The sequence below is a fragment of the Narcine bancroftii genome, chromosome 8, assembly GCF_036971445.1.
Source record: "Narcine bancroftii isolate sNarBan1 chromosome 8, sNarBan1.hap1, whole genome shotgun sequence".
Lineage (NCBI taxonomy): Eukaryota > Metazoa > Chordata > Chondrichthyes > Torpediniformes > Narcinidae > Narcine > Narcine bancroftii.
The window spans coordinates 103,090,918-103,118,612 of NC_091476.1; the positions used below are offsets into that span (position 1 = coordinate 103,090,918).

General features: G+C 40.8%; 1 protein-coding gene across 3 annotated transcripts; it reads left to right on the forward strand.

Moving 5' to 3' along the window:
- The first annotated feature begins 3,280 nt into the window (after nucleotides 1-3,280).
- Nucleotides 3,281-25,862, forward strand: layna (layilin a). Of its 3 annotated transcripts, XM_069894649.1 has the most exons (8): nucleotides 3,281-3,621; nucleotides 9,314-9,599; nucleotides 10,287-10,444; nucleotides 11,514-11,600; nucleotides 14,942-15,097; nucleotides 16,519-16,596; nucleotides 20,672-20,774; nucleotides 21,194-25,862. In XM_069894649.1, exons 1-8 carry the CDS (start codon nucleotides 3,549-3,551, stop codon nucleotides 21,522-21,524), a joined length of 1,272 nt encoding a protein of 423 aa, XP_069750750.1. In that variant the 5' UTR covers nucleotides 3,281-3,548; the 3' UTR covers nucleotides 21,525-25,862. The 3 variants fall into 3 exon arrangements, with proteins under 3 accessions (XP_069750750.1, XP_069750751.1, XP_069750752.1); XM_069894650.1 differs by lacking the exon at nucleotides 14,942-15,097; XM_069894651.1 differs by lacking the exons at nucleotides 14,942-15,097; nucleotides 16,519-16,596.
- Nucleotides 25,863-27,695: the final 1,833 nt, after the last annotated feature.

Below are 27,695 nucleotides of genomic sequence, written 5' to 3' on the forward strand. Positions count from 1 at the left end.
ACAAAGAGCCTGATCAAGTTAATCCTGCACATCATAAAGGATCATCACACATTACTTAGAAACATCCAAATTGTTCGCTCTGAAAAACAAGATTACCACAAAAGCACATTAACAACATCCCACTTGTACCAACCAGGTAAATAGCCAGCTCGGTTGTTTTGGGGATTTTTTTGGAAAACACTAAGCAATGTCGTACACTATGACTAATGTAATAGCCAAATGTATTCAACCTGCAATCTAAAGGACAAAACCTCTGTCAGCACAGTGCTGGGCTGACAGATCCCAGATACCTTGATGGGAATCATTGATCTTGGAATTCCTTGTCTGTTCAGTATCCTCTGGTATTTATCAGCATAAAAATATAGGTTGCAGAAACAAAATTTGCATCAAATGTATAACTGCATCAAAGGTTCGTCATTCTGCATCTTGCAGAGTTAATGTTCATGGAAAGATTTGTACAGAATCAGAATTTATTGTCACCACCGAGTCACAAAATTCGTTGTCTTGCGGCGGCATCACAGTGTAAACATTCATATAAACCGCCTTGCAACAATAAATAAAAATAGTGCACAAAAAGTTAAAGTAAGGCAGTATCTTTGGTTCATTGATCATTCAGGAATCTGATGGCAGCAGGGAAGAAGCTGTCCTTGTCCTTCTGCCATTGTCTTTAGGCTCCTGTACCTTTTCCCTGATGGTAGCAAAGTGAAAAGGGTTGAGTGGTGGGGGTCCGTGAGAATAGAGGCTGCTTTCTTAAGACATCGCCTCTTGTAGATGTCCTTGATGGAGTGAAGTCTGGTGCCCGTGATGTGACAGGCCGAGTTAATAACCCTCTGAAGTTTATTCTTGTCCTGAGCATTGGCACCTCCACACCAAACAATAATGCAACCGGCCAGAATGCTCTCCATGCTATACAAGTAGAAGTTTTCGAGAGTCTTCAGTGGCATACTAAATCTCCTCAAAGTGCAGCCACTGGTGAGCCTTCTTCATGATTGCATCAACATGGAACCTCCAGAACAGATCCTCGAAGATGTTGGCACCCAGGAATTTGAAGTTCTTGATCCTCTACATTACTGAGTCCTCGATGAGGACTGGATCGTGTTTTCCTGACTTACTCCTGAAGTCCACAGTCATCTCCTTGGCATTGCTAACATTGAGCACAAGGTTGTTGGTATGACACCATTCAACAAGCTGATCCATCTCCCTACTGCATGCTTCTTCATTGCCATTGGTGATTCTGCTGACAACTTTGGTGTCATCAGCAAATTTATGGATAGCATTGGAATTGTGTCTTGGGTGTACAGTGAGTAGAGCAGCGGTCTAAGCACGCATCCTTGAGGTGCGTTTGTGTTGATAATCAGTGAGGAGGAGACATTGCTTCCAATTCGTACTGACTGGGATTCCATTGAGGAAGTCAAGGATCCAGTTACAGAGTGGGGTGCAGAGGCCCAGGGTTTGGAGTTTCTTGACCAGCACTTATGTTGAAAGCTAGCTGTAGTTGATGGAGAGCCGTTGAATGTTTGAGTTGCTGTTTTCGAGGTGATCCAGAGCTGAGTGGAGAGCCAGCGACATTGCATCTGCTGTGGAGCGATTATGATGATGGGCAAATCGTAGTGAGTCCAGACCTTTGCTTAGGTATGTGTTAATTCTGGCCATGACCAACCTCTCAAAGCATTACATTACAGTCGATGTTAGTGCTACTGGGCGATAGTCACTGAGACAGATCACTCTTCTTCTTGGACAGCACAACATGATGATGCAATCTGGTGAGAGGTATTTTTGGTGTTGCTGCCACAGCAGAACCCCTGCCCTTCCGTGTCAGTCACACAATAAGTTCATAGAGTTCAGATGTTCTCTCTGTTACTGTGTGGGGTCCATAATTGGTTACTTTAACCACCCCTCATGTGGAAATATGTGTTAAAATTTGGAGCTGATGGGAATAGGGGATGATAGGGGATGATGCCCTTTTGAAGCAGGTGGGAACCTCTTACTGCAGCAGTGAGATGTTGATTCGGATTCTGGTACCACAGTAGACAGTATTGCAATCTCACAGCTCAAGTGACCCCTGATTCAATCCTGACTAGTGATGTCTGCATGGAGTTTGACCTTGTGGGCTTCCTTAGATGCTCTGGATTCCTCCCAAATTTAAAGACCTGCTGGTTGGTGGGTGAACTGATCCTTGCAAGCAGCCCCGGGTGTACGTGGCTGATGGGAGAATTACAGCAGAATTGATGGGCAAAATGAGACAGAATAGATTGCAATGAAATAAGTGAGGAAATAGGATTGATGGGAATGTTTTGAGAGACAGCACAGACTTAATAAAATGAATGGCCACCTTCCACATTGTAAAGAATTATAAAAATAATATAATATTCCCTGTACTGTTTGACTCATGTAGCACTGAGGGGTTCATTGGGCTGGATCTGCTATCCCACTCCATTAAAAACCTTAACTGACTCCAGTTCTCTTTCCTGAAAGACATTTCAAATATATATCCAACACTCATTTGAAAATTACTATTGAATCCGTTTCAGGCAATCCATTCGAGATCATACAACTTGGTGCATAAAACAGTTCTCCAATCTGCCCTCTTTTTCCTCCCAATTATCATAAATCGTTTTGCTATCCAATAACTAATCCTCTTGCCAGTGGAAATAATTTCTTCCTTGGTTTCCCATGGGCCAAAGGCTAAAATAAACATAGCTCTTCCTGCAGGAAGACAAATGTTCAGGAGATGAGGTAAAGGGGTTGTCATTCACATAACAAGATTTTGAACACCTCAGTGCGTGCCATTTAATTTATCCTCTCTCTCCACTTTAAACTAGCAGGCAGAGTGTTTTAAAAGCTATCAATTCTGGGCAGCATCTATAACTTTTTTTTACAGATTTCATTTGTTTGGAGTTGCAGTTACTGAATCTTTGTTTTTGCTGACCTTTAACCAAATAATTACAAATCTGAACCTCTATAAATGAATACATTTAATATATTGGGATTCAACTTACATTTTTAGTGTTTTTTTTCACTGTTCTTTGGTTAATTGGTTTATTGATCAGACTCCCTCTGCTGTTCCCTTCATGATGGTTAAAAAGTGCTGATGTTCAGGAACAGCTGGTTTCCTGCAGTTCCACTGCACCAGAGACAGAGAGTGGGAGAGAAAGAGGTGGATAGAGAGAAAGTGAAAGTAAAAGATAGAATGTGAAATTCTGGGAAACAGAAATAAGGAGAATGGGAGGTGAACAGAGTGAGAGGGAATAGAGGGGGGTAAAGGGAGGGGAGTGGGGAGGAAGAGGAATCTCAGAAAGAAACCCTGTGTGTATGAGAGGGAGAGAGTGAGAGAAGGTATCCAGGGGTAAAGGGAGGGAGAAGAAAGAGAGGGAGTGGGGGCAAGTGGACTCAAAGAAACTGCGAGTGAAATCGCCGGTCCGCCCATCTCCTCGTGGCTTCTGATTTTCCCCCGTGGGGGCGAGATGGAGACTCCGGGAACTCTTGGCCGTCTGACCTGCTGAGATGCTGCTATCCCCCCGGCGCGTTGCAAGCGATGGTGCGGCGACATGGAACACAAGACGATACTGACGGTCATGTTCATCTTTCTGCGCTCCAGCCTCGCCATCAAACTCCTGAGCGGTGAGTTCAGGGAAACTGCTCTTCTCTCTAGCAGATTGAGCGCTGCGTTTCTTAACAACTTAAAGTATTATTCTAGGGAGAGAGAGAGAAAAAAACCTTTTATTCTGAAGATTACTGGATTAAAATTTCAGGCCGAAACTTTTCAATATGATCTAGGATTTCTGCTCCCGTTTTCCTCTCTCTATTCACGAATTGGATGTTTATCTTTAGCAATGAAGAGTTCATAAATTGTTGCTGGTAAATTCATGAGGTTCAGGGATCATAATTACCATAAGTTTAGACTCTTCGAGCTTTTGAGGGAAAAAATGGAAAATGTTGAGAGATTAAATTAAATAACAGAATTGACTTTTTGTATCATTATCTCATAAAACTAAAATGTGTAATGTGACTGAGCGCATTGAACAGTAAAAGTGGGAATGGGACTGAAAAGCAAGAAAGCAGGTTCTGTAGCCTGTTCCTCTGTCGCGGTCACTTTGGAGCACAAAGCAGTCAATATGACTTGGTTAAACAGCAATCCCATCTAAACCTCTGGATGATAAACCATGTCAAGGCACTGCTAAGTGTGGGCAATTTCACACACACACAGATTTATTTGGCAGATAAACTTATAAGAACTGAGGTTATCAAAATGCAAGAAGGATTAAAAGTAGAAAATAGAGAGCTGCAGTGATTTTGATGGTCTGAACGTTATGGTTTTGTTTTTCCTCTCCTTGGATGCTCCCATCCCTGATGAATGTTTTCTACACTTTCTATTTTATTGCAGATTCATGGTAATTAGAAAAATGACCAAAGATCTCAAGAGGAAAATAATTTTACATGTGGTTAGGATTTGCACAGAAAATTTGGATGGCATAAACTGCCCAAAAGGGAACTGGAGAAATATTTAATTGCCTGTTCATGACCTTCTGCTTTCCTGGGCACTTGAACTGTCGAACGAGGCAGTGATGAAACCACAGGGCACCAGAAGAAGTTTGATAGAGTGTCCAGTGACATGCCAAATCTCCTCAGAGAACTCAGGAAGTAGAGGTGTTGATCACTCCTGCCAATACTGTCATGGACAGGTGCAACAGGGAGTGTGGAGTGGATAAGGCCATGTTTATTGCTTCACCTATCTCCTGCCATAGACCCAGGCTGCCAAGAATTGGCCAACTTGAACAGTGATGATGCTGTGTGCAATGTTTCCCATTGTGTTTATGCCAATTCACAGAGCAATTCACTCCCCCACTAATGTCCCCTGTAAACTATCATCCCCTATTCCCATCAGCTCCAAATTTTAACACATATTTCCACATGAGGGGTGGTTAAGGTAACCAATTATGGACCCCACACAGTAACAGAGAGAACATCTGAACTCTATGAATTTATTGTGCGACTGGCACGGAAGGGCAGGGGCTCAGATGTGGCAGCAACACCAAAAATACCTCTCACCAGATTGCCAGATTTTATTATGGGATTGAAAGGGAATATCATCCCTATATCCCCTGTTTCTATTTTAGTTTGTGATTTGCTGCTTGGTATTGAGGGACAATATCGGTATTGTGTTGGTACTGTTCAATTGCTCAGCAAAAGGAGGTGTAAGGTGCTCCTTTCGTCTGATCGCCTACAGATCACCCTTGGGCAAGGTGTAATACCCGCTTAGCCTCCAAATCAAAGTCTCGGGAAGCCATAAATTGCAGGTGGTGGATGATTTTTACAAGCAGATTCTACAAACTGGAATTTATGGTTGTAAAACTAAAAATGCTGGGCAGATGAATCTGCTGATCAATGGCTAGGGTTACCCACCCAGTATGGACACTGTGACTGAAGAAGGCAACAGGAAGCCACTTCAGTATTTTTCCCATCGACTATGGTCTCAACTCAAAGATAGAGTCTTCACCGAAGGAGAATAGGGGAGCCAACAATTTGGAAGGTCAGAGATCGTGACAGATGGAGATACATGATCACCCACACAGAATGGCAAGGCATCTGAATGAATGAATTGAGGGCCACATTGAAGTTCAATGCAGCCCTGCGAAGGCTTTGTGGAGAAGGATCACAGTTCATGGTCTTTCTGCCATTAAGAGGCTGGGGTTGTTTCTTCTGGAATGTTTAGAGTGGAAACTAGCAGCATATTGGCATATTGTAACCAAATGTAATGATATGCATGGTATAGTGAATGATAAGGGCAATTCATTTTTTTGTATTTAAATTTTAATAATACATTTTGGGTGGAAAAGCACTGTGCTCCCCACAGAAGTGCATAAAGAACTGAGGGCTAAATAATATAACCTGACTGGATAACCCTGGCTTGGTAATATCACTTTGGGGAGTGGGTAGGGGGCCTTCTATTCCAGCTGATTTCATGCAGGGTTTCATTTTATTAGGCCTATTGCATGAATTTCAAATGGAACGAGTAACCAGTGCAGCCACATTTGGAAGGCAGAGATTTTTCAGAAGTTTGAACTGCAGGTGGAATCCTGCCATCCAGCACGTCTCCTTGTGTGTGAGGTCTCAAAAACCTGTAAATAATACATCATTCCAACCAAGCCTGCAAGCAATTAATGTCCTTTTAAAAAGCACAGGCAAATGTGGGGGCATGGTATCTTTCATGCTGCTAGATCTGATCCTCTGTACATATTGATTTTTTTTGGGGGGGATTTCACTATTTGCTTGTTAAATACGTAACAGGGCTGACCTACTCTGCCTCCCTCTACTTTGCAAGAACATAAGAGCTGCTAGTCCCCTTGTGAACACTCCCAAGCAAGGAAGGCTATGTAGTTAAATATTAGCGTCTGAGAAATAGTGGAAGGACCCAGTTTTGCAGATCAAGTTGGATGTGAAAATTGATCAGTTATTTTGACATGGGGAAAGAAAAAATGTCAATAACATCCTCAGACAATTTTTTAAAAATTACACCCTTGTAAATAATTTATAGGATGCAACAACACTCCCAGGAGTTTTTAATAAAATGACAGAAAATGCAAAATGGCAGCAGATGAAATTGTATCTTGCATTTAAGGTGGATCATTTTAATAAAAGCAAAGGCAACTGATTTATTTTGGGGGAATAATTAAATGAATGGAAATGCAGAGAAAATTGAATGTGTATATTAAATACAGAATTTGGAGTGTCATTATTAAAAAAAGAATAGAACACTGAAAGTGAAGATATAATGATAAATCCATTTCAAATCATTATTTGTACAAATGGGGAACTGAATTTAATTTGGGTCTTCACTGTATTGGAAGGGTTGTGGTTTGAGAGGATGTACACAGCACATTTACTGGCTACTGTGAGAAAATTAAAATATAAAGAAAGATTTATTTTTCATTTCACTAGATGAGATTATGGAGTAAAAGGCAAAATATTTACACAATCCGAAGAGGAACTAGAGTGTGTTTACCTCCATGAAAGTATTGGGCAGATTGGTTAAAATTGACCTGCTCCAGTGATGGAGGAACAGAAATGTAAGGCTAAGAGACAAGCATGAGAATGGTGGAATTCAAAGACTAAAGAGGAGATCAAGTCATCATTGAAGAACAGTTCAGTGGTATTAGGATACTATTTGAATGGAAGTGATCTCTTACTAATTGGCCTGAATCAGAATCAGAATCAAAATTTTTTGACATGAACAAGTCATAAAATTCGGTGTTTTGCGACAGCATTGTAGTGCAAACATTAATATTCTAACCTTCTTACCATATGTTTTTTTTTAAAAGTGCACAAAAAGTAAGGCAGTGTCTTTGGTTCATTGATTATTCAGGGATCTGATGGCAGCGGGGAAGAAGCTGTCTTTGTGCCGCTGAGTGCTCATCTTTAGGCTCCTGTATCTTTTACTCGATGGTAGCAGAGTGAAGTGGGTATGGTCTGGGCGGTGGGGGTCCTTGAGGATTGAGGCTGCTTTTTTAAAGATACCACCTCATGTAGATGTCCTCGATGGAGTGAAGTCTGGTGCCTGTGATGTCACAGGTCGAATTAACAAACCTCTGGAGTTTATTCGTGACCTGAGAGTTGGTGCCTCCATACCAGGCAGTGATGCAACCTGCCAGAATGCTCTCCAAGAGTCTTTGGTGACATACCGAATCTTCTCAGACACCTCACAAAGTATAGCCTCTGGTGAGTCTTCTTTGTGATTGCATCAAGGAGGCTCCAGAATGATTTGTGTTGTAATTTCTAAGTAGGTCTTTTATATCTGAATCTCATCCACTTTGAAGCAATTAAGGCTTTAATGAAACAGAGTATTTCCCATTTTTTTAACCCTTGATGACTCTGTACATAGTTTGAAGGCCTTTAATATTGAGCCTGTGATGCCCCTGTATTCTTACTGCAGTTGTCAAATATTATTCCATTTACTAAGTCACAGAGCCACCAACAGGTGAGCACCGGCACTGCAACCAGTCAAAACTATTCGTGAAGGTGAAGTAAAAACAGAAAATTCTGGGGAAACCCTGTGCAAATCTGTGGGATGTGGAATATAGAGTTAACATTTCAGGTCAAAGAATGGTAGTTTGATCTTGACTGACCTGCTGAGTATTTCCAGAGTTGTTTTTTTTTTTGATTTTGTGTACCTGAAGCTTTTTAAAAAATTTTCAAATCTCACAAAACTAAAACATCCAACATGCTAGCCAGGAGTTACTCAGGATTGGGAAGGCAATGGATTGACTTTGGTGGTTTGGGGTAGGTGGTAACTAAGCTACAAGCTTGGTGTCTTAATTTACGCAATAGGAAACCAAACTGTGGGCCACATTGTGAAAGATGGGAAAAACAAAGCAGAGGATTCCTACTCCTTTACGCAGTCACTTCCCAATTCAAAGAGGGGATTCATTTAAAAGCTGACTCTAAACCAGAGAATGTTTCCCTGAAAAAAGGCATTTGCTTCCAAATGGTCTCACTATGTATCTAAAAGTCCGGCAGCATCCAAGGAATGCTGAGCGTTTTCAGCTCCTCTTTGTTTGTTCCAGCATCTGCATTCTTCCATTCCTCAGTGTGTATTTAGCTCCACTGCAAAGTGAGATTACTGACAGGTAGAAAGCCAATTTTTTGGCTCCAGCCCTCTTGGTGGTCAAGTCGTATCAAACACAACTTTGTTTTATTATGCCTCCTTTCTCTTTTGCCGGCTGCATCAAAGAAAGGAAAATTGAGCAGGAAAAATCTCAAATCATTAAATTATCTGCTAAAATTTCAAAGTAGTGCAGATAGCAGAGCTGCTACTTTACAGCTTCAGTGACCTAAATTCAGTCCTGACCTCGGGTACTGTAAGTTTGGGGTATTCACAGTCTCCCTGTGTCTGTGTGGGTTTCCTCCCTCATCCCAAAGACATATGGGTTGGTAAGTTGATTTGCCACTGTAAATTGTCCCTAACATGGAGAAAGTGGGGAGAATGATGCAAATGTGGGGAGAATAAAATGGGGTTAATATTGGACTAGTGCAGATGGTTGCTTGATGGTCAGCATAGTCTAGATGGGCTGAAGAGCCTCTGTCCATGCTTGTAATGGTCCATTTTAAGTAGAAATAAAATCGATCATTTGTTTAAATTCAGGCGAATTACATGTTTTAAGATGGTGAAGAAGTCAGACTTCTTATGAACAGATTTTGTTTAATAACCTTTCGATGGGAAGCTTTGGAAAATGTTGCATTGATGAAAATGCTCCACAAATTCAAATTGTAAACTCACCTGGAAGCCCTTCCACTGACTCGATTGCTCTCTGAACAGGTCAGACAGGGTGTCGTAGAGGGATTGAGCGCCCATGTTACAAAATCGCCTACTTTAAAGACGTGTCACGCAGGTTGGAGTTCAAGGAGGCACAAGAAGCGTGCCAAAGCGATGGCGGGGACCTGCTTAGCATCGAGTCAGAAAATGAGCAGCGGCTCATCGAGAAATTGATCCAAGGCTTGTCTGCAGGCGATGGAGATTTCTGGATTGGACTCTGGCGGAAAGGGAATTCAGCAGACTGCCCAAGCCTGTACCAGTGGCTGGATGGAAGCAAAGCCAAGTTTAGGTGGGCAATCTTTCTCTTGCTCAGAGCAGATGCTGCAAATATTGAAGACAAAATCAGGCCATTCTTTCTTGCTGCTCTCACTTGCTGTCTCACTGTGTTCCAATAGCATATCTTATTCTTATTTATTCATTTGTGAGGGAAATGAATCACACAACACAAAACTGGCCTTTTCTCCCAACTTAACCATGCTGACCAAGTTGGCATTCTCAGCTCATCCTATTTCCATATCCTTCTGTGCTCTTCCCCATACATGGCTCCAAATGCCTTTTGAGGATTACAAGTCATGCAGCACAGTATCACTAACTGTGCTTATGTTTATTGCTCAAACTTGGTTACCCTGAGAACTTGGGTCTTAAACTGAGTGGTTCTTGATTGAAAGTTCCAGGTTTACCATTCCTTCATATTCAGTTCTCATCTGTGTTTGGGCTTTCCGAGCTCACTGAGTCCATCTGAGATGATGGACAAATCGACATCTAAGCATTTGATTATTCCACTCAAGCTAAACAAATGATCACAGTACAACACAACTAAGCCCAGCTCAAAGTGTTAGTGAACCCAGGAACTATTTGACTGAATTCTCATCAGACAGAGGGAAGGATTGAAAGCCCTTGTGTGTGGGACTTCTGAAACTAAGATTGGATTTAAATTGTTAAATTGTCATAAGTTGACAAATGTTGTTTCTTTTAGAAACTGGTATGTGGATGAGCCATCGTGTGGGAGTGAAGTATGTGTTGTGATGTATCACCAGCCATCTGCATCTTCAGGCATGGGAGGACCCTACTTGTATCAATGGAATGATGATCGATGCAACATGAAAAACAACTTCATCTGCAAGTATGCACCAGGTAACTTCATATTAGAGGCAGAAAATTGGTCAAACAGGTTGATCAAGTCCTGCTAATCTGTCTCTGCCTCCATGAGCAACTGTTGCTGTTAACAATAGGATCAGCAAGTCTGCTCTGTCACTCAGGAGGGATCAGATGGAGCACACAGAGCTGGTTGGGTGTGGAGGGAGAGCGCGCCTGTGATTTAAGGAGGGCTTTGACTTAGTTGGTGGATGATGCAAGACTTGGCCTTTTGGAAGTGAAAGACTGAGGCCTGTAGAGGAAAGGGCAGTGTTAATCCAGGAGTCAGGTCCAGGACTGCTGCAGGTCTATGAGGAACTGAATGAAGAAAGGGGTTGTGAAGTTCTCTGCCTAAGGAAATAGTAAAAGTTGCCTCATTAAATATATGTAAGACACAGTTAGATAGATTTTTGCAGAGTAGGAGTATTATGCGTTGTGAAGAAAAGCTGGTTGGTGGAGAGCAATGGGCGGAGCAGCCACAATCTTATCAAATGGCGGAGCAGCCACGATCTTATCAAATGGCAGAGCAGTCTCAACATGCCAGCTGCTCCCATAGTATTTATGTTCAAGTTCTGGCAGGGGAAGAGAGTGTTTTTCGTGCAAGGGAAGGTCTAATCCAGGCTCACAGAGATTTGATAGAGTTCAAGAGAGGGACTGTTTGGATGGAAGGACTGAGCGCAAGGGGAGTAACTCTGAGATGGGAAGAGATTTTAAGATGATGACCTCCAACCTAGTGACGCACTTTTAATCCATGATGAGCTGTAAGCACGACTGGCAAAGCCAATATTTATTATTCATTGCTAATTGTTCTTGAGAGAATGGTGGTCCAGCCACCTTCTTGATCCATTACATTACTACTAAAGAATGTACTTCAGCAGTTGATGAGAATGCCAGGTAATGATGAAGAGTTGATGATGTATTTCAGAGTGAGGATGGGGTGTGGTTTGGAGGGGAACCTGCAGCTGGAGATGCTGCCATGTTCCTGCTGCTCTTGTCCAACTTGCTCAATGTGGGTGTGGGCTTCTGAAGTCCTGCTTGTAACTGCACTTCCTGTATGTTTTGTTCCTAGTTCCAGGTTCTTCGACCGTGAGCCCAACCCTGACTCCATTCCCGAATCTGACCCTCATTCCCGCTGCAGGCAATAGATCTGTTGCAGGTAAGGGTCAGTGTGTTCACACTTTGAGGGAAAGGGTGGTTGGGTGCCTCTGGGTGAGGAGAAAAGGGTTACAGGTGAGTAGGTGGGTGAACTTTATCCTACGAAGATGTGCAGTGGAGGTTATAAATATTTAAATAAACCTTGTTTAACATTTTAGCAAGAATTTAGTGCACACCATGAAAGAAAGTGTTTCCTATTTCTGACACCCAAGAGGCACTCAGTGCAGGGCACCTATGGGTGATTTTATATTCTGATCAATGCTTCCTTCACCTTTCCCAAAATGAACAGATGTGACATGGAAGGAGCTCCCCACTACAAGTAGATTCTTTCCTCCACGTGAGATGAAAACACTGTGTAATTGGTCAGCACTGTGTAATGTGCTGTATTAGAAGTATCTGCTGATGGATCAGGTCAAAAAGGATGGGAGTAAACTTGCATGGAGTTTAAACATGAGATTCTGGGGGCAAATGGTCTGAATCTGTGTTGTAAATTACTCATCATTGAATTCAGTCAAGTTCCTGACCAGAAGGTTACATTATTTCTATTAGATACTGAGATTTTCCCAGGATCAGGTGACCCAGAAGTGAAACATTCCAGGGATTAGAAACCTACACAGAAAATGCCCCATTTTTTTTTTCAAATTATTTTATTAAGAATGTGAGAAATAGGAGCAGGAGTCGGCCATCCGGCCCATTGAGCCTGCTTCACCATTCAATGAGATCATGACTGATCTGATGATAGGCTCATCTCCATCCTGTTTTTTCCCCATATCCCTTAATTCCAACCTTAAGTATATTTACTGAGATAGCCTTGACAGCATCAGTAGACAGCAAATTCCATAGATTCACCACCAAGGCCAGGTCCCCTAGTTCGGTCTCCCCTACAAATGTAAACCACATACTTGCCTCTATCTTTTCTATGCCTTTCATAATTTTATTTGTTTCTATAATATTAAAGTGTTTACCTGACTTTGGAAAGTGACTAAATTTACAAGATTAAATGATGTTTCGGCAAAGTTTAGCAAACTGTTCAGCTTGGTAAAGAGTTGAAATGTAAAGGCGTACAAGTTGGCAGTAAAAGGGGAAAATATTGGAAATGTTCAATATTTCAGGTTGGAAACCCTTAATCAGACCTGGGAAAGTGAGTAAATGTGTTACTAAGAGAGATGTGAGGGCTGTGAAATACAGGGCATATATGTCCAGCACAGTGTGTGGAGAGGGGAAAACCTGAGGGTAACTAAAGTAAGACAATGCAGTGCTCACCCAATCAGAAATTTAGCTGAATTTGATATTTTCCCAATGGCTGCTGCATGTTAAGGTGGAAGATGAGGTGGTGTTCTTCAAGCTTATGTTGGGCCAGAGTGGAGCAATACAGATAGATGGCATTGGAAACTTGGGCCCATCCTTCCAAACTGAAGAAGGATGCTCCTCAAACCGGTCACCCAGCTGCATTTGTTTTCTCCAGTGTAGAGGAGACCACATTGTGAGCATTGATTTCACCTAGAAGAACTGTTTAGGTCCCTGAATGTTGGGAAGGGACAGGGTGACAGAACTGGTGTTGCATCTCATGCAGTTGCATGAGAAAGTGCAGTAGAAGGAGTAGTGGTTGGAGAGAATGGAAGAACAAACCAGGTAGTTCAGAAATCTGAATGAAGAGAGAGAGAAGATGTGCAAAACACAAGCATGCTGGAGAAACTCAGCAGGTCACCCAGCATTCAGAAGAAAAGGGCAATCAACATTTTGGGCCTGAACCCTTAGTCAAGAAATGAGCAAAAAAACAGACAGACATCTGAATAAAAAGATGGGGGAGGAGGGAGGAAATGTCAGAGGAACAGGCTAACAGGTAAGAGGACGAAGGTGGATATGGGTGGGAGAAGAGAAAAACACTGAGGTGGTGGGGAAGGGGTGCTCTCTGATTGGAGAAGGAAAGGAAGGGAGTGGGCAGCTGAAGGAAGTGAGACAGAGGGATAGGGAAAGAGAGGGACTCTTTAATGGAAACTAGAGAAATCAATGTTAATACCATCTGATTGGAGAGTGCCCAGGCGGGATGTTAAGTGTTGTTTCCAGTGTCTGGTGTTGGAACTTCACAGAAGATGGCAGAAATTATGAAGGGTGATGAGATAGAAAATGAGGAACGGTGGAATGTCATCCTTTCTCTGCCTGAGAAGAGAGCAAAGGAGCAGGGCTTAGATACAACGGATTGAGGGTAAATCATGGTTTAGGGCATAGAAAAATGTCTCAGATGGCCTAATACAGTACGTCACATCAGAACAGAAACAAAGAAACGGAGGGATTGGGAGAATTCAATGGTCCTTACAGAAGACAAGATGGGAGAAAGCTAGTTGTGGACATCTGTATACCTGCAATGGATGTCTGCTGTTTATCGATATCCTGAGTTGGAGACAGAGATTCAGAAAGGGGAAGAAAGGGTCAGCAATGAAGTTGGTCAACACTAATATTAGCATACTCTTTCATTTTTCAGAGATGTTATATGATCAGCCGATCATTTCCAGCACTGCTTTTTCAGTTCCAGTTCGCTGCCCTACATTTCACATTTATTCTCTAAATTCCCTCTTTAACCACCAATCAGAAGGCTTTGTAAATGGAGTTTATTATCAAATATACTTGTCTATTTGACCTGACTCTCACTCGCCTTCTCTGAAATTAAAACTAACATAAATTTTCTCATGTTATATTTTCACATTTCCAGTCCGTTATGGGTCTTCAACCTAATGTTAACTCTGCTTGTCTTCATACCAATCATGCCTGACCTGCTGAGTTTTTCCAACACTTTCAGGCTTTTTTTGATATCTCTATCTAGTATTTTGACTTTAGTACCAGTGGGGCTGCACGGTTCGCAGAGCAGTTAGTGCAGCGCTATTACAGTGCCAGCAACCTGGTTTCGAATCTGACGCTGTCTGTAAGAAGTTTGTACATAGGTTTCCTCTAGGTGCTCCAGTTTCCTCCCACCCGCCAAATGTATAAGTTAATTGGGTGATGAGGGCTCATGGGCTGGAAGGGCCTGTTACTGTGCAGTATGTCTAATTTAAATTTAGCAATCATCAATAGGAGGAGAAATCTTTCCAAAACTTTCCAATGAAGTAACAAGAGCAAAGGCTTTGAACAACATTGCAAGAATAGTGGTTTATGAACCCCACAAACTCTAAGCTCCATTGGAAAAACTCAAAGAATAAACTACCCTGTAACACTGGACTACAAAGATTTTGCTTCCTAAATATTTTGGGGAATATTTTATTGATTTTGAGCTGCTGATCACAAAAATCATCTTAAAATATCACGTATCATTGTGACGGATTATATAATATTTTGTATTGTGTATAGATAAGTTTTTGGAAGAGATGGTGAAGGTCAGAAACAAACACAAACACTTCACAAAACAGATCCCTTTTAAAATGCCAGAGCTTTGCTCAAACCAGACAGTCCAGGCTCCAAGTGCCTTTGCAAGAACTTTGAAGAATCCCTATAAGGACTTCACAAGTAGGTGTTAATTAGATATGCTGTGGAGTGATGGATAATTTGTTTTGAAAGCAACAGGTGAATGGACTAAGAAGATTGGGTCCGGTGCCACAATCTGTCTGAATGCAGTTTGCTGTTCCAAGAAGGTACTGTGGTTTTGCAAGCAGAGAGGGAAGAAAAGACCAAACAGGGTTTCTCTGAGAGAGAGAGAGAGAGAGAGAGAGAGAGAGAGAGAGAGAGAGAGAGAGACAGTAACCATTTAACCATTTCCACCAGAGCCTGGTGAAAATTCATAAATGTTGAATTATGTGCACAGTATAAGAATTGTCTGATACCAGTGAACTTGGAGTGAGAAGTGAGATTGAACTGTGAATCAAAAAACTTTTCTGAACTTGTACACATTACATACACGTGGGCTTAGAATTAGAAGAGGGTTAAGTTCATAGTAATAAGCTAAAGTTTGATCCTGTTTTTATGTTTAAAGAAAATTAAAAACTACTTTTGTTTAAGTAACCATTTGTCTTAGTGAATTTCTATTGCTTTTGGATTTTGGGGTCCTCTGGGCCATTCTTTCAGTATAGCTTATTTTTGTAATTTCCTGCTATATTTTAAGTGTACTGTACTAGTATATTGCCCACAAAGCAAGCTGTTTTGGTCAGTTCAACCATGGCCTTGGGATGCATTCAGTGCAGGCGCTATACAAATGTTGTCTTAGGGCTGATCATACTTAGTAAAGGAAGATGAAATCAGGCCATAAAAGCAGCTCACATTGATATAGATTGAACACATGTTGGTGCACATTCTTCAGGCAATAGCATAGTGACTGTACTTACCAATAGCATTTATTGTCTTCAGGAAGATTTAATACAGCAGAAATACATCAATGAGGCAACAGCTCCAATACATTCTGTTACATTTGTGGCGATGTACACTTCAGGCATAGCTGCATTTATTAAGAAAGCCTATGAACTTGTAAAATTGGTAACCAAGACAGACCCTGGGTTCCTCATATTTGTTATGCAACATGTGCAGTCAATCTGAGGGCATCAGCATGCTATTAAACATCTTAAATTCAATAAAAGTTAATTTAATATTCTCCAACTTCCTATATGATACAGAAAATCTGAAATTATCTATGTGCTCAACTTTACGTTGTCTATCATAATGCCCAATTTTTTTTTCCAAGAAGCAAACCTTTTGGAGGGAAAAAAAAATTGTTGTCCATTATAATCATCCGTCTGAATGTGCCATATAACTATGTATCAATGTTCATGCCACAACTCACAAGCTGTAATGTATAGCAAATGCAGGAAGGTTTTAGTAGTGTAGCAGGAAGTGGTGTGGCAGAGATAAACACCACGACTCCTAATCTTCAAATAAATGACCAGGGCAAAGGTCTAACTTACATTTCTTTGCATTTTTAAAAAAAAAACTTTTTCTAGATGAATCAACAGTTCCAGTTACATCCTCATCTATTGAAATTGAGAAGGACTCGGCTGTAACAGTTGGCAAATCAGAAGGTAACTGGAAACACTGGGAAGGATGGGATACAAATCATCCTCTTCTGCATGCACGAAATATATCATATGATAGTATATCTTGTTCTGTTGAATTTTGGAAGTTGAGTACAGTGCACAGATGTGCATTAAGCCCATGTGGCTAAGGACATATTTCTTCCTCTTGTGTTTATTTCTGTCCTTCAATACCAAAGGAGCCTCTAGCAATAACACATCTCTCCAATCCATGGTCAAAGGACACTAGGCATCATGTGTCTAGAACTACATTTCCTCAATAATATTTTTATTAATAAACTATTTCATTAGTGCTGGTCTCTCTACTGTTGGATGGGCATTGACACAAAATGGGGTTCAAAAGGTGACTAAAGGCATTGATTCCTACTCAATATATGTTCCTTCCCCTGCTCAGGGGGCTGACTCTCACTGGACACCAGAATCTATCTCTGCTACACTCTATTTCATTAGGAAGCAAGTCATTTTCTCTTCTGATGTTACAGAATCTCATTGGGTATTGGAGATATCCCCAGTCGTGTGAAGTCTTCCATTGGAACTGGGATACAGTTTCCATCTTGAGCACATAGATCCTTGAGGTAAAAGTCCTCTCTCTCGAGGTACAAATTTTCACAGGGATCAGTTTTTCCTCTCCTCAAGATAATGACTTTCACTGAAATTCTGGCCTCTGTCACTCCCAAGAGTATTGAATCTTACTTGAGTAGAGGGCTCCTTTGGTCCTGAATGCACCTAGTTCAAAAATTGTTCAGATCACTTTTCACTGGAAGTACATGGCCCACACAGACCTGTGTGTCTTTGAGTATTTGATCCCCTCCTGTGCCTCACATGTGCTACAGCTCCAAACGACGGTGCAATCTCTTGTTCTGTTCATCTTGGCTATGATTGAAAACACTGAAACCTGTGGGCACCCTGCATGGCCATGACTAAGGTGAAGATTATCCTATCCAGGGTGAACTTAAGCAAAGGAGCTGGACCAGACAACATACCAGGTCAGGTGCTGAAGGGCTGAGCAGCCCAGCTGTCGGAGGTCCTAACCAGACATCTTCAACATCTCACTGCAGCAGTCCATTGTCCCCGCAGGATTCAAGGCAGCTACCATCATCCTCCTGCCCAAGAGAGTGATGGTAACTGGACTAAATGACAACTTCCAAGTACCATTGACCTATGCAATCATGAAATGCTTTGAGCAACTGGTAAAGGAACTCATCAAATCGCACCTTCCAGTGAATTTTGACCTATTTCAATCTGCCTACCATTCAAACTGGTCCATGGATGATGCTATAACCTTGACCCTCCACTCCTTCTTGACCCACCTGGAGAACAACGCCAGGCTTTGTTCATTGACTTCAGCTTGACATTCAACTCGATCATACCTCAGAGGCTGGTGGATAAACTGACCTCACTGAGGCTCAATACCCCTCTCTGCAACTGGATTCTGGACTTCTTGACCAAAAGTCTACAGTCAGTCTGGGTTGGTAGCATAATCCCATCACGCTGACCACTGACACACATCAGGGCTGTGTGCTCAGCCCACTGCTGAAGGATGCTGCTGATGTGCCTGCACTGTCAGGTTCAGGTCAGGGAGGATCATTGGGTTTGCAGCCTCATTGGCCACAACCATGAGTTGGTGAAATGGTGCAAGAACAACAACCTGAGTCTCTGTGTGGACAAGACAAAGGAGGTGTTTGTGGATTTCAGGAGGATGAATTTCAATCATTCCCCATTACACATCAATGGTTCCATTGTGGAGAAAGTGGAGAGCACAAAATTAATTGGTGTGCTTATAAAGGGTGATCTATGCTGGACACACAACAGCTCCTCATTAATCACCAGGAGCAGCAGTGCCTACACTTCCTCAGGAGGTTGAGGAGGGGCAAGGCTACTGGCCTCAATTGTGCACGTCCAGTCTGATTGCATCATTGTGTGGTATTGTCGCTGCAAACCATCGAACCGGAAATCAATGCAGAGGATCATCAAAACATCTGAGAAGGTCACTAGGGTTCCCTTTCTTCTACTGACAAACTTTTACCAGGACTATTGCTAAAATAGGGCTCAAAGAATTAATAAGGATCTTTTACATCCAGCACATAGTGTCTTTGACCAGTACCATCAAGAAGGAGGAACAAGAATATCAAAATCAGGACTGCCAGGCTGGGAGATAGCTTCTTCATGCAGGCTGTCAGATTGATGAACAGAATCCTGTAACCATATAAAATATTTATAGATATTTATTTTAAATTTTATCTTTGCATATATGTATGATCCATCCTCAACATTCATTGGAGCGACTTCATCACCAACATCGAAGTACTCGAGATGGCAGAGGCCGACAGCATCGAATCCACACTGCTGGAGATCCAACTGCGCTGGGTGGGTCACGTCTCCAGAATGGAGGACCATTGCCTTCCCAGGATCGTGTTATATGGCGAGCTCTCCACTGGCCACTAAGACAGAGGTGCACCAAAGAAGAGGTACAAGGACTGCTTAAAGAAATCTCTTGGTGCCTGCCACGTTGACCACCGCCAGTGGGCTGATATCGCCTCAAACCGTGCATCTTGGCGCCTCACAGTTCGGCGGGCAGCAACCTCCTTTGAACAAGACTGCAGAGCCCACCTCACTGACAAAAGACAAAGGAGGAAAAATCCAACACCCAACCCCAACCAACCAATTTTCCCTTGCAACCGCTGCAACCGTGTCTGCCTGTCCCACATCGGACTTGTCAGCCACAAACGAGCCTGCAGCTGATGTGGACATTACCCCTCCATAAATCTTCGTCTGCGAAGCCAAGCCAAAGAGGAGAAGGAGAAGAAGAATGTGTGTGTATCATGGTTCAGAGAAACGCTGTTTCATTGGGTTGTATATGTACAGTCAGATGATAATAACTTGAACTAGACAGGGAATAATGGTCATATGGAAGAATTTCACAATCTATCTAAATCTTATGATAGACTGAAGCCCAAGTTGGAGTTTGATCAGAGATTGTTGCAGGAATCCGGATTTTATTTCACTATTCCTTCTGAAATTGGAAACCTCTTCAGAACTCCATCCTTGCTTGGGGTCAGTTAGCTTAACAACAGTCTAGAACTAATCTTTCAAATGCAATGTGTGGCATTTTCCTTTATTGGCTGAGGAATGGTTAGTAAGGTCAGAGAGGAAGTGCGTGAATGATATACAGTGACAGTTAAAGCCCAGCTTGAGTACTGCGCACAGTTCTGAAGGAAAGATGTGATTGATCCGAAAGGGGTACAGAAGAGTTTTCAGGAGATGTGGCCATGTCTGGAGAATTGTAACTGTGAACAATTACTGCATAAGGCTGGAGTTTGAAGACCTAAACTTGTTTTAAGTAAATGTTAAGGTTCTATTTTCCTCAGCAGAGAAATTTTTAAAAAAAAAAGCAGGGGAAGGGGCTTTATGGGATTATTAATAGTACAGTAAAATCCATTATATCTAGCACCTATGGGAATTGATAAGTGCCAGATAAGCACATTTTCTGGTTGCTTGATATTGCATGTTGCGTGAATTGACGAACTGACCACTAGGGTACGCCAATTTTACACTTTCAAATTTTTTTACCTAATTATTTTCTGAGATTTTTTTTGGTGTTTGCTTGAGGCTTCCGATTACTTGAATTCCAGATAATGGGAATTTTACTGTATTATATATACAGTTATAGTTTTAGGACATGGAAATGGTCCCTTAGCCCAACTTTTCCACACTGACCAAGCTCTCTCCTTTGCCTGCAGTGAGCCTATATCCCTCTAAACCTTTATCTTTCCACTCACATACCACTTTAAGTAATCCCTTACTAACCACAGAGCACCTATGGCATCCTGGTAGAAACAGTATTCTGGAAACATGCCCATCAGAGTGTGACCAAGGACTAGAGAGCACCATGAGGCTGGAGAAGCTCTTTCACAGTGATCTGCATGGTAATTATAGTACAGTTCCATTTCAATTTGAATATTTAATTCAAGCTGCACTTGGTATATCTTGGTCTATTCTGCTTGCTTCTGTTCCTGTAGTTTCAAAAGTTTACCCTTGTAATTAGAGCATTTATTTCCTGCAGGCAATTCTTTCAATGTCGTCTACATCGTCATTCCCACTATTCCCCTACTCGTCCTGTTGATGGTTTCCGGTGCAGTCTTTTGTTTTCGTTTCTTTATGAGAAGGTAAGTTGGAAATGACAGGTCATCTCAGACTACCTGAGCCTAGCGTTGCAGATGACTCCTCACTCCCACGGTTATGGACCACCCAACCTCTCATAGACAGTCCACCCGACCACCCAGGACAGGCCACCCAAACCTACATATACTGTCCCTGCACCAAATGACCTGCCCTCATCTCAACTATGCCAAACCACATCTCACCCTTATTGTGGACAGGCCATCTCTCACTCACCCCAGAGTAATGGTCCACCCTCCTCATTCCACAGTGACTGATTGCCCTTCACTTCCTCACAACAAGAGCCCACTCATATTGTTTAATATGCTAACTCCCCTCTCTCCTTCATCCACAACTGGGACGCACAACTGAGTGGTCTGGATTTGTTTCAGTCTTGTTTGCAATTCAAGATAATTTATTTTTAAAGGAGGAAGGAAAGAAGTGAGAATGCAGTGAAAGAGCACAATTTCTGGATGGAGCCTGTCAGAAACCTTTCGCCAAACCTGGAGATTTATAATGTCATCAGAAAGCAATCAGAGGCAGATTTAACTGGAACTCGGCCTCACATAAACAATACATCCTTTCGTGCCACTACGGCTACTAGAGGGTTGCACAGTTTATCTGGAGAATATGATAATGTAGTCGACAACTTCTGTGACAGTGGCTTTGTGACGAATGATATTTATGAGTCTTGCAGTGACCAAGCATCAAGAAGCAGAGAATCAGGATGGGTGGAAAACGTGATCTATGGATACTAGGACTCTGCAGGGTCCAGAGTTGAAGACCAAGTTGTCCAGGCACTGTTTGCCTTCATGGCTGGACAAAATACTCCATTCTTTTTGCTTCAGTGCAACATGACACTGAGAGGAACAACCAACAGGACAGGGATTGCAAAAAAATGACACTGTACAACAATCTAAACTATCAGTGAACAATTAAACACATGGCTTTTGACCTCTTGGTGCATCAACTGGACTCTAGGGCCGTTCCAGACGGGCAGCTGAATGTGTGTAAGAGGGATGTGGTTCAAACATCTTATTCATGTCAGCATGTGAACATTTCCTTTGTCCCCAGAATATTGTTGAATGTGTTCTTGCTTGTTTAGCATATGGGAGAAAGCATGCTTCAAGTATACCTCTGCATCTTGTCTGAAATCAAAATTCAAATTGTGTATCGAAGGCTAGATTTAGTCGACGTGAATGTTGACCGGAATTCATTGTGGCTCCCTGGACTTTGTACATTTTATTAAATGCTATATAAATATATAGAACTTCTGTAGTACCTCAGGACCAACATTCACTCTGGGAGAAGAGTGGTTACAGCATACTGATAACTCCTCTGAAAATTTCCAGAGCTGTTATCAAACTTGCCTGCAATTCCTATCTGAGTTATCTTTTCAAAACAGTCAATAATTTCTGCAAATATGCTGCATCCACCTCAATTCTAGTAAATTAGATTCTAGTGAATCAGCTTGTCTAGAATGATATGGTTGGTTGTGATATACAGTATAATGTGCAGGATCAGAAATTATCTAAAGATATTTGACTTTTCGATGTTGAACTTTCTAACCAATCAAACAAGTTTTTGCTGTGCATGGTTTGCACTGAACCCATAGATTTATTCTTGGGTGTGTCTGCAAGTTCATGTAAATATCACCACAGGGAATGTGAGACTTGTATAAGTCAGACATCCAGCATTGTCTCTTGAACCAACAGTTGAAAGATCATAAATATGCAGCACAAAGCCGGTAAGTGTAGGAAATGTTGATGAACAATCAAATCAGATATTTAAGAAAAATCTTCTTGTGAGATATACATGTTGCAAAGAAAGGCAGCATGGTTAATATAGAAATTAGCACTACACTATTAAAGCACCAGCAACCTGGATTTGAATCCAATGCATTCTGTAAGGAGTTTGTACATTTTCCCTGTGTCTGCATGGGTTTCCTCCCATATGCATGGAGGTTGTAGGTTAATTGGGCAGTATGGGCACATGGGCCGGAAGGGCCTATTACCATGCTGTATGACTAAATTTAAAATTTAAATTGTGAAATGCCTCCTGGTAGCCCTGCAGTGTGCATGGTGAAGTTTATGCAATGGAGTGGCTTGCAAGGCAATTTCAGAGAGTTTGGACTGGAGACATAGACAGACCAGACCAAGTAATTCCTTTCCTGGTCATTAGAAAATCATATGGGGTTTTTTGAGATTCCAGTAGTCTGATATTTATCCTTTATGATATTATCGTCTAATTATAGACTCTTCCATTAATTCAGTTCAAGTTCCCCAGCTGCAATGGGGTTTGAATGCATACTTGCATCCAAACCTCTGGGTTATCTGTCCAATAATTTAAAACAAGAGAATCAAACACTGAAGCAAAAGCAAAATAAGGGAACAGAGTGGGAAGAAAAGGTACCAGAAATACACAAAATACAATGTTTATTTGGTTTAAGGAAGTTTCCAACAATCTTCAATATCTGAAAGAACGACACTCCAACGTACAGAAGTGAATTTTCTCTGCCAAGAGGAAATGTATTGCATCTTTCAACAAATCTTAACTTCCTGTGGCAAGTTTGGTTTTTATCTTTGCCACCACATGGGGAACTGGGTTTGAAAAGTGAGTAACTATAATTTTATGTTGAAATAATGCATCTCAGTAACTTCCAAATTTCTGCCTGTAACTACATGCACATTCAATGTTATGATTGCTGTTAAATTAATTCTTTACAGAAAACTCTACTGTATCATCGACATGCTGTTAATTGTTTCAAATTCATAAAGTGTGCTTTATAATGCAAACATTGCATTGTTGTGACCAGCAGGATTACTGGCATCATTAGGCTATTTCTATCATCGCAGTGTGGGCTGTTGGCAACTTGCAGTCAAAGGACCCACACAGACTGTGGGCTTTTGGCAACATGCAGTCAAAGGACCCACACACACTGTGGGCTGTTGGCAACTTGCAGTCAAAGGACCCACACAGATTGAGGGCTATTGGCAACTTGCAGTCAAAGGGCCCACACAGACTGTGGGCTGTTGGCAACTTGCAGTCAAAGGACCCACACAGACTGAGGGCTGTTGGCAACTTGCAGTCAAAGGACCCACACAGACTGAGGGCTGTTGGCAACTTGCAGTCAAAGGACCCACACAGACTGAGGGCTGTTGGCAACTTGCAGTCAAAGGACCCACACAGACTATGGGCTGTGGGAGATTGGGAACCAGGTATCAACCAGTATTAGAGGGTCTTGAAGGCAAGAAGGACTCCCAAAGGACTTCAGGCACTGAAGGCTTCCTGATCCTTTCAGAGGTTTGGATCTGGAGCTCGAGTTGCCAATGGTTAGAACGGGTCCGTATGGCTGCACAGGATGCAGGAGCACTGGAGGTAAATCCATGGGCATTCCGTGATTCTGAAAGGACTCTCGACTATTTTACTCCATGACAATAAAAGAATCTTGAATCTTGAGATATAGCCAATGAACTGTTTGAAACCTATCAATGATTTGGTTTTGTTTCATTGGTGTATGATGCGATCATTTTCTGATGCAGAACAGGAATTCTGACTGGGCTAAATATTCATCGTCAAAAAAGAATATATATTTTCTTTCCTCCCACCTCAAAAAAAGTAGGAAAGATAGAAAAGAAAAGAAAACCTGCCTGATAATCATATATCCTCTTGATTAGTTCAATTTCAAAGTTACATAATGATCTTGAACCTTGAAATAACTAAGGTGAGTTGGAGCGGGAATGGCGAATGCTGTAGATGAAGTCATAGCAATAAAATCCATATAAGATTTCCAAATCTTATCAATTTTTTATGGTTGATTCTGTAAATTATACGTTATTTTCTCTACTGATATACAATTTAATAATTCCATTTGTCATATATTCAACTCCACATTATTGTCTAATTTCCACATTACAGTTATACATTTCTTTGCTATTGCTACACTTAAAAATTTCTTCTGATAAATATCTAGCTTCAAATCAAAAATATCTCCTAATAAAAATATTTTGGGATCTTTCAAAACTTGCATCTTCATAACTCGTCCCAGTAAAAAAACTAATATCTTTCCAAACTTTTCCTACTTTTCCACATTGCCAAACTGCATTAAAAAAAGTTCCTACTTCTTTATTACATCTAAATCATTGATCAGAACAATTTGAATAATTCCATGTAATTTCTATGAAGCATAATATAATTGATGTAAAAAATTAAATTGCACCATTTGATATCTAACATTAATAGTATTAGTTATACTTTCAAAACAGAATTTTGACCATACTTCTTGAATTCATATTTTTAAATCTCTTTCCCATCTCAATTTAGATTTAAATATAAATAGATCCATTTTTTAATGTTCAATTGGTGGAGTATGGGTTAATATCAGGTTATAAAGTAAATATTGATAAAAGTGAAGTGATGCCAGTGACCGAGACAGATTATACTCAAGAAAATGGCAAAATTTAAATGGCAGAACAAGGTGGTTAAATATCGAGGAATTAATATTGATAAGAATTTAAACAATCTATTTAAATTATATACCTCTATTGAAGAAAATTAAGGAAGATTTAATAAGATGGAAGGATTTGCCAATTTCTTTAATAGGGAGGGTGAATTGTGTGAAGATGAATATTTTTCCTAGAATACAATATCTGTTTCAATCATTACCAATTTTTGTACCAACAATGTTTTTTCAAGATTTAAATAAAAGTGTAAGAAGATTTATTTGGCAAGACAAAATGCCCAGGATGGCATTGGAAAAATAAACATGGAAATATGGCCGGGGGGGATTACGAATGCCTAATTTTAAAAATTACTAAAAGCAGCTCAACTTAGATTTTTGTCCTCTTGTTATCAGGCTGATGAAAAGACAACGTGGGTACAAATTGAAATGAGTAAAATAGGAGAAAATAACTCTGAGCGTATTTTGTATAAAAGGCATGAAGGATTGTTGAAAAGGCAAATAGATACATCAATTTTGAAGTATATACTTAAAGTATGGAATGGAATACATGTAGAAAGAGGAATGAAGAATTATCAGATGGCTAGAATGTTATTAAAGCAAAATCCTTTGATTCCTTTCACAGTTAATAATGTTTATTTTGATATTTGGTATAATTGTGGAATAAAAAGGATAAAGGATTCTTTTTTGGGTTCTGTTTTTTTCTACTTTTGACCAATTGAAAGATAAGTATAATACACCAAGTAATACCATTTTATCTTATTATCTGCTTGAATCATATTTAAAAAGAAAGTTAGGGATGAATTTTAGATTACTTGAACAAAGTCAATTTGAATATTTAATAACAGATATGTTTATTAAAAGATTTATTACTAATATGTATATAAAATTGCAAGAGACTATTTAATTGATTTTCTTGATCTAAGTATTGACTGCACATTGGTAATTACCCTTGAGAAGGTTTATGTGCCATCTTCTTGAACCACTGTAGTCAGTTTGCTTAAAGTATTCCTACAGGCCTGTTGGTCGGGCAGTTCTGGGATTTATATCCATTGAAAATGAAGGACCAGCAATTTAATTCCAAGTCAAGGGAGTGTGTGACTTGAAGGAGAACCTGCATCTGGTGGGGCTCTGGTGGTTTTATGCTCTGTGCTTCTAGGTTGTATGGGACTTGGGTTTGGGAAAAGCTTTTCGAGTGGGTTGTTTAGGTAGCTGCACAGTCCATTTCATAAATGATCCTCACCATGTAAGGGATACATGTTTAAGGTGGTGAAGAGCTAGTCAAATGGAACAGTTTGTCTGAGGTGATATCAAATTTTTTGTGAGTTGTTGAAACTGCATTTATCCAGGTACATGGAGGGTATTTCTTCCCACTCTTTATAGATAGAGGAAAGGTCTTGAGTTGTGATGCACCATCAATAATCACAAAAGACTGACTCTGTGAAACTGATAGACTTTTATTAACTATAGATTGGAACAACCATCAACCTCATTGACTGATCAAGGCAGTGTGGAATGGGGAACATGCAAAGGGCTCTGGGTAGGATCAGTCTTGGGAGGCATGCCAGGGAGCAAGTCATGTTGTTATGGGTTACATTAGTATGGTTATGAATAAATATGTATTTAAAAGAGTGTAGGTCACTTCATAGAGTAACACTTCACAAAAGACATATCATTTAAAATGCAAGAGCTTTGCTGAAGCTCGACATTGAGGCTGTTATGAGCCCAGAGGACACCAAAACCCAGCAGCAATATAAATTCACTAAGACAAATGGTTACTTAAACAAAAGTTACTTTTGATTTTCTTTAAACATAAAAACAGGATCAAACTCTAATTTATTACTATTAACTTAACCTAACTTAACCCCCTTCTAATTCTAAGCACATTTGTATGTAATGTGTGTTTAAGTCCAGAAAAGTTATTTGATCCACAGTCCAATTTTGCTTCTCACTCCTCCAAGTTCATTGGTATCAGGCAATTCTTATACTGTGCACAGAATTTAACATTTATGAATTTCATCAGGCTTTTGTGCTTGAAAGGTAAATGGTTACCACTTAGGAAGGTTCTTGTCAGCTTTCAGAGAGGGATGTTGCTTATTGGACACAAATTGATTCCTTCCAATCAGCCACTTCAGTGTCTTGCTGAAACCTGCCCCATCAGGTTTTTCCAGATGATAACCTCTTTCTTTCAGGTCACCACAGAGTTCCTTTTCTGTTTTACCTCATCTCAGGTGAAACACCACACAGCCAGCCAACTCCTCTTGTATGGACCACAAGTGCTTTGAACAGGCTGAACTAAGAACTCACAAACTGTCTTCAAAATGAGGATTTTCCACAAGCTTGTCAGCTTGTCATGTTCCCATCCCAGCTGCTATAGAACTGGACTCTCTCGCTCTCTCTCTTTCTCTCTTTCTCTCTTTCTCTCTTTCTCTCTTTCTCTCTTTCTCTCTTCTCTCTCTCTCTCTCTCTC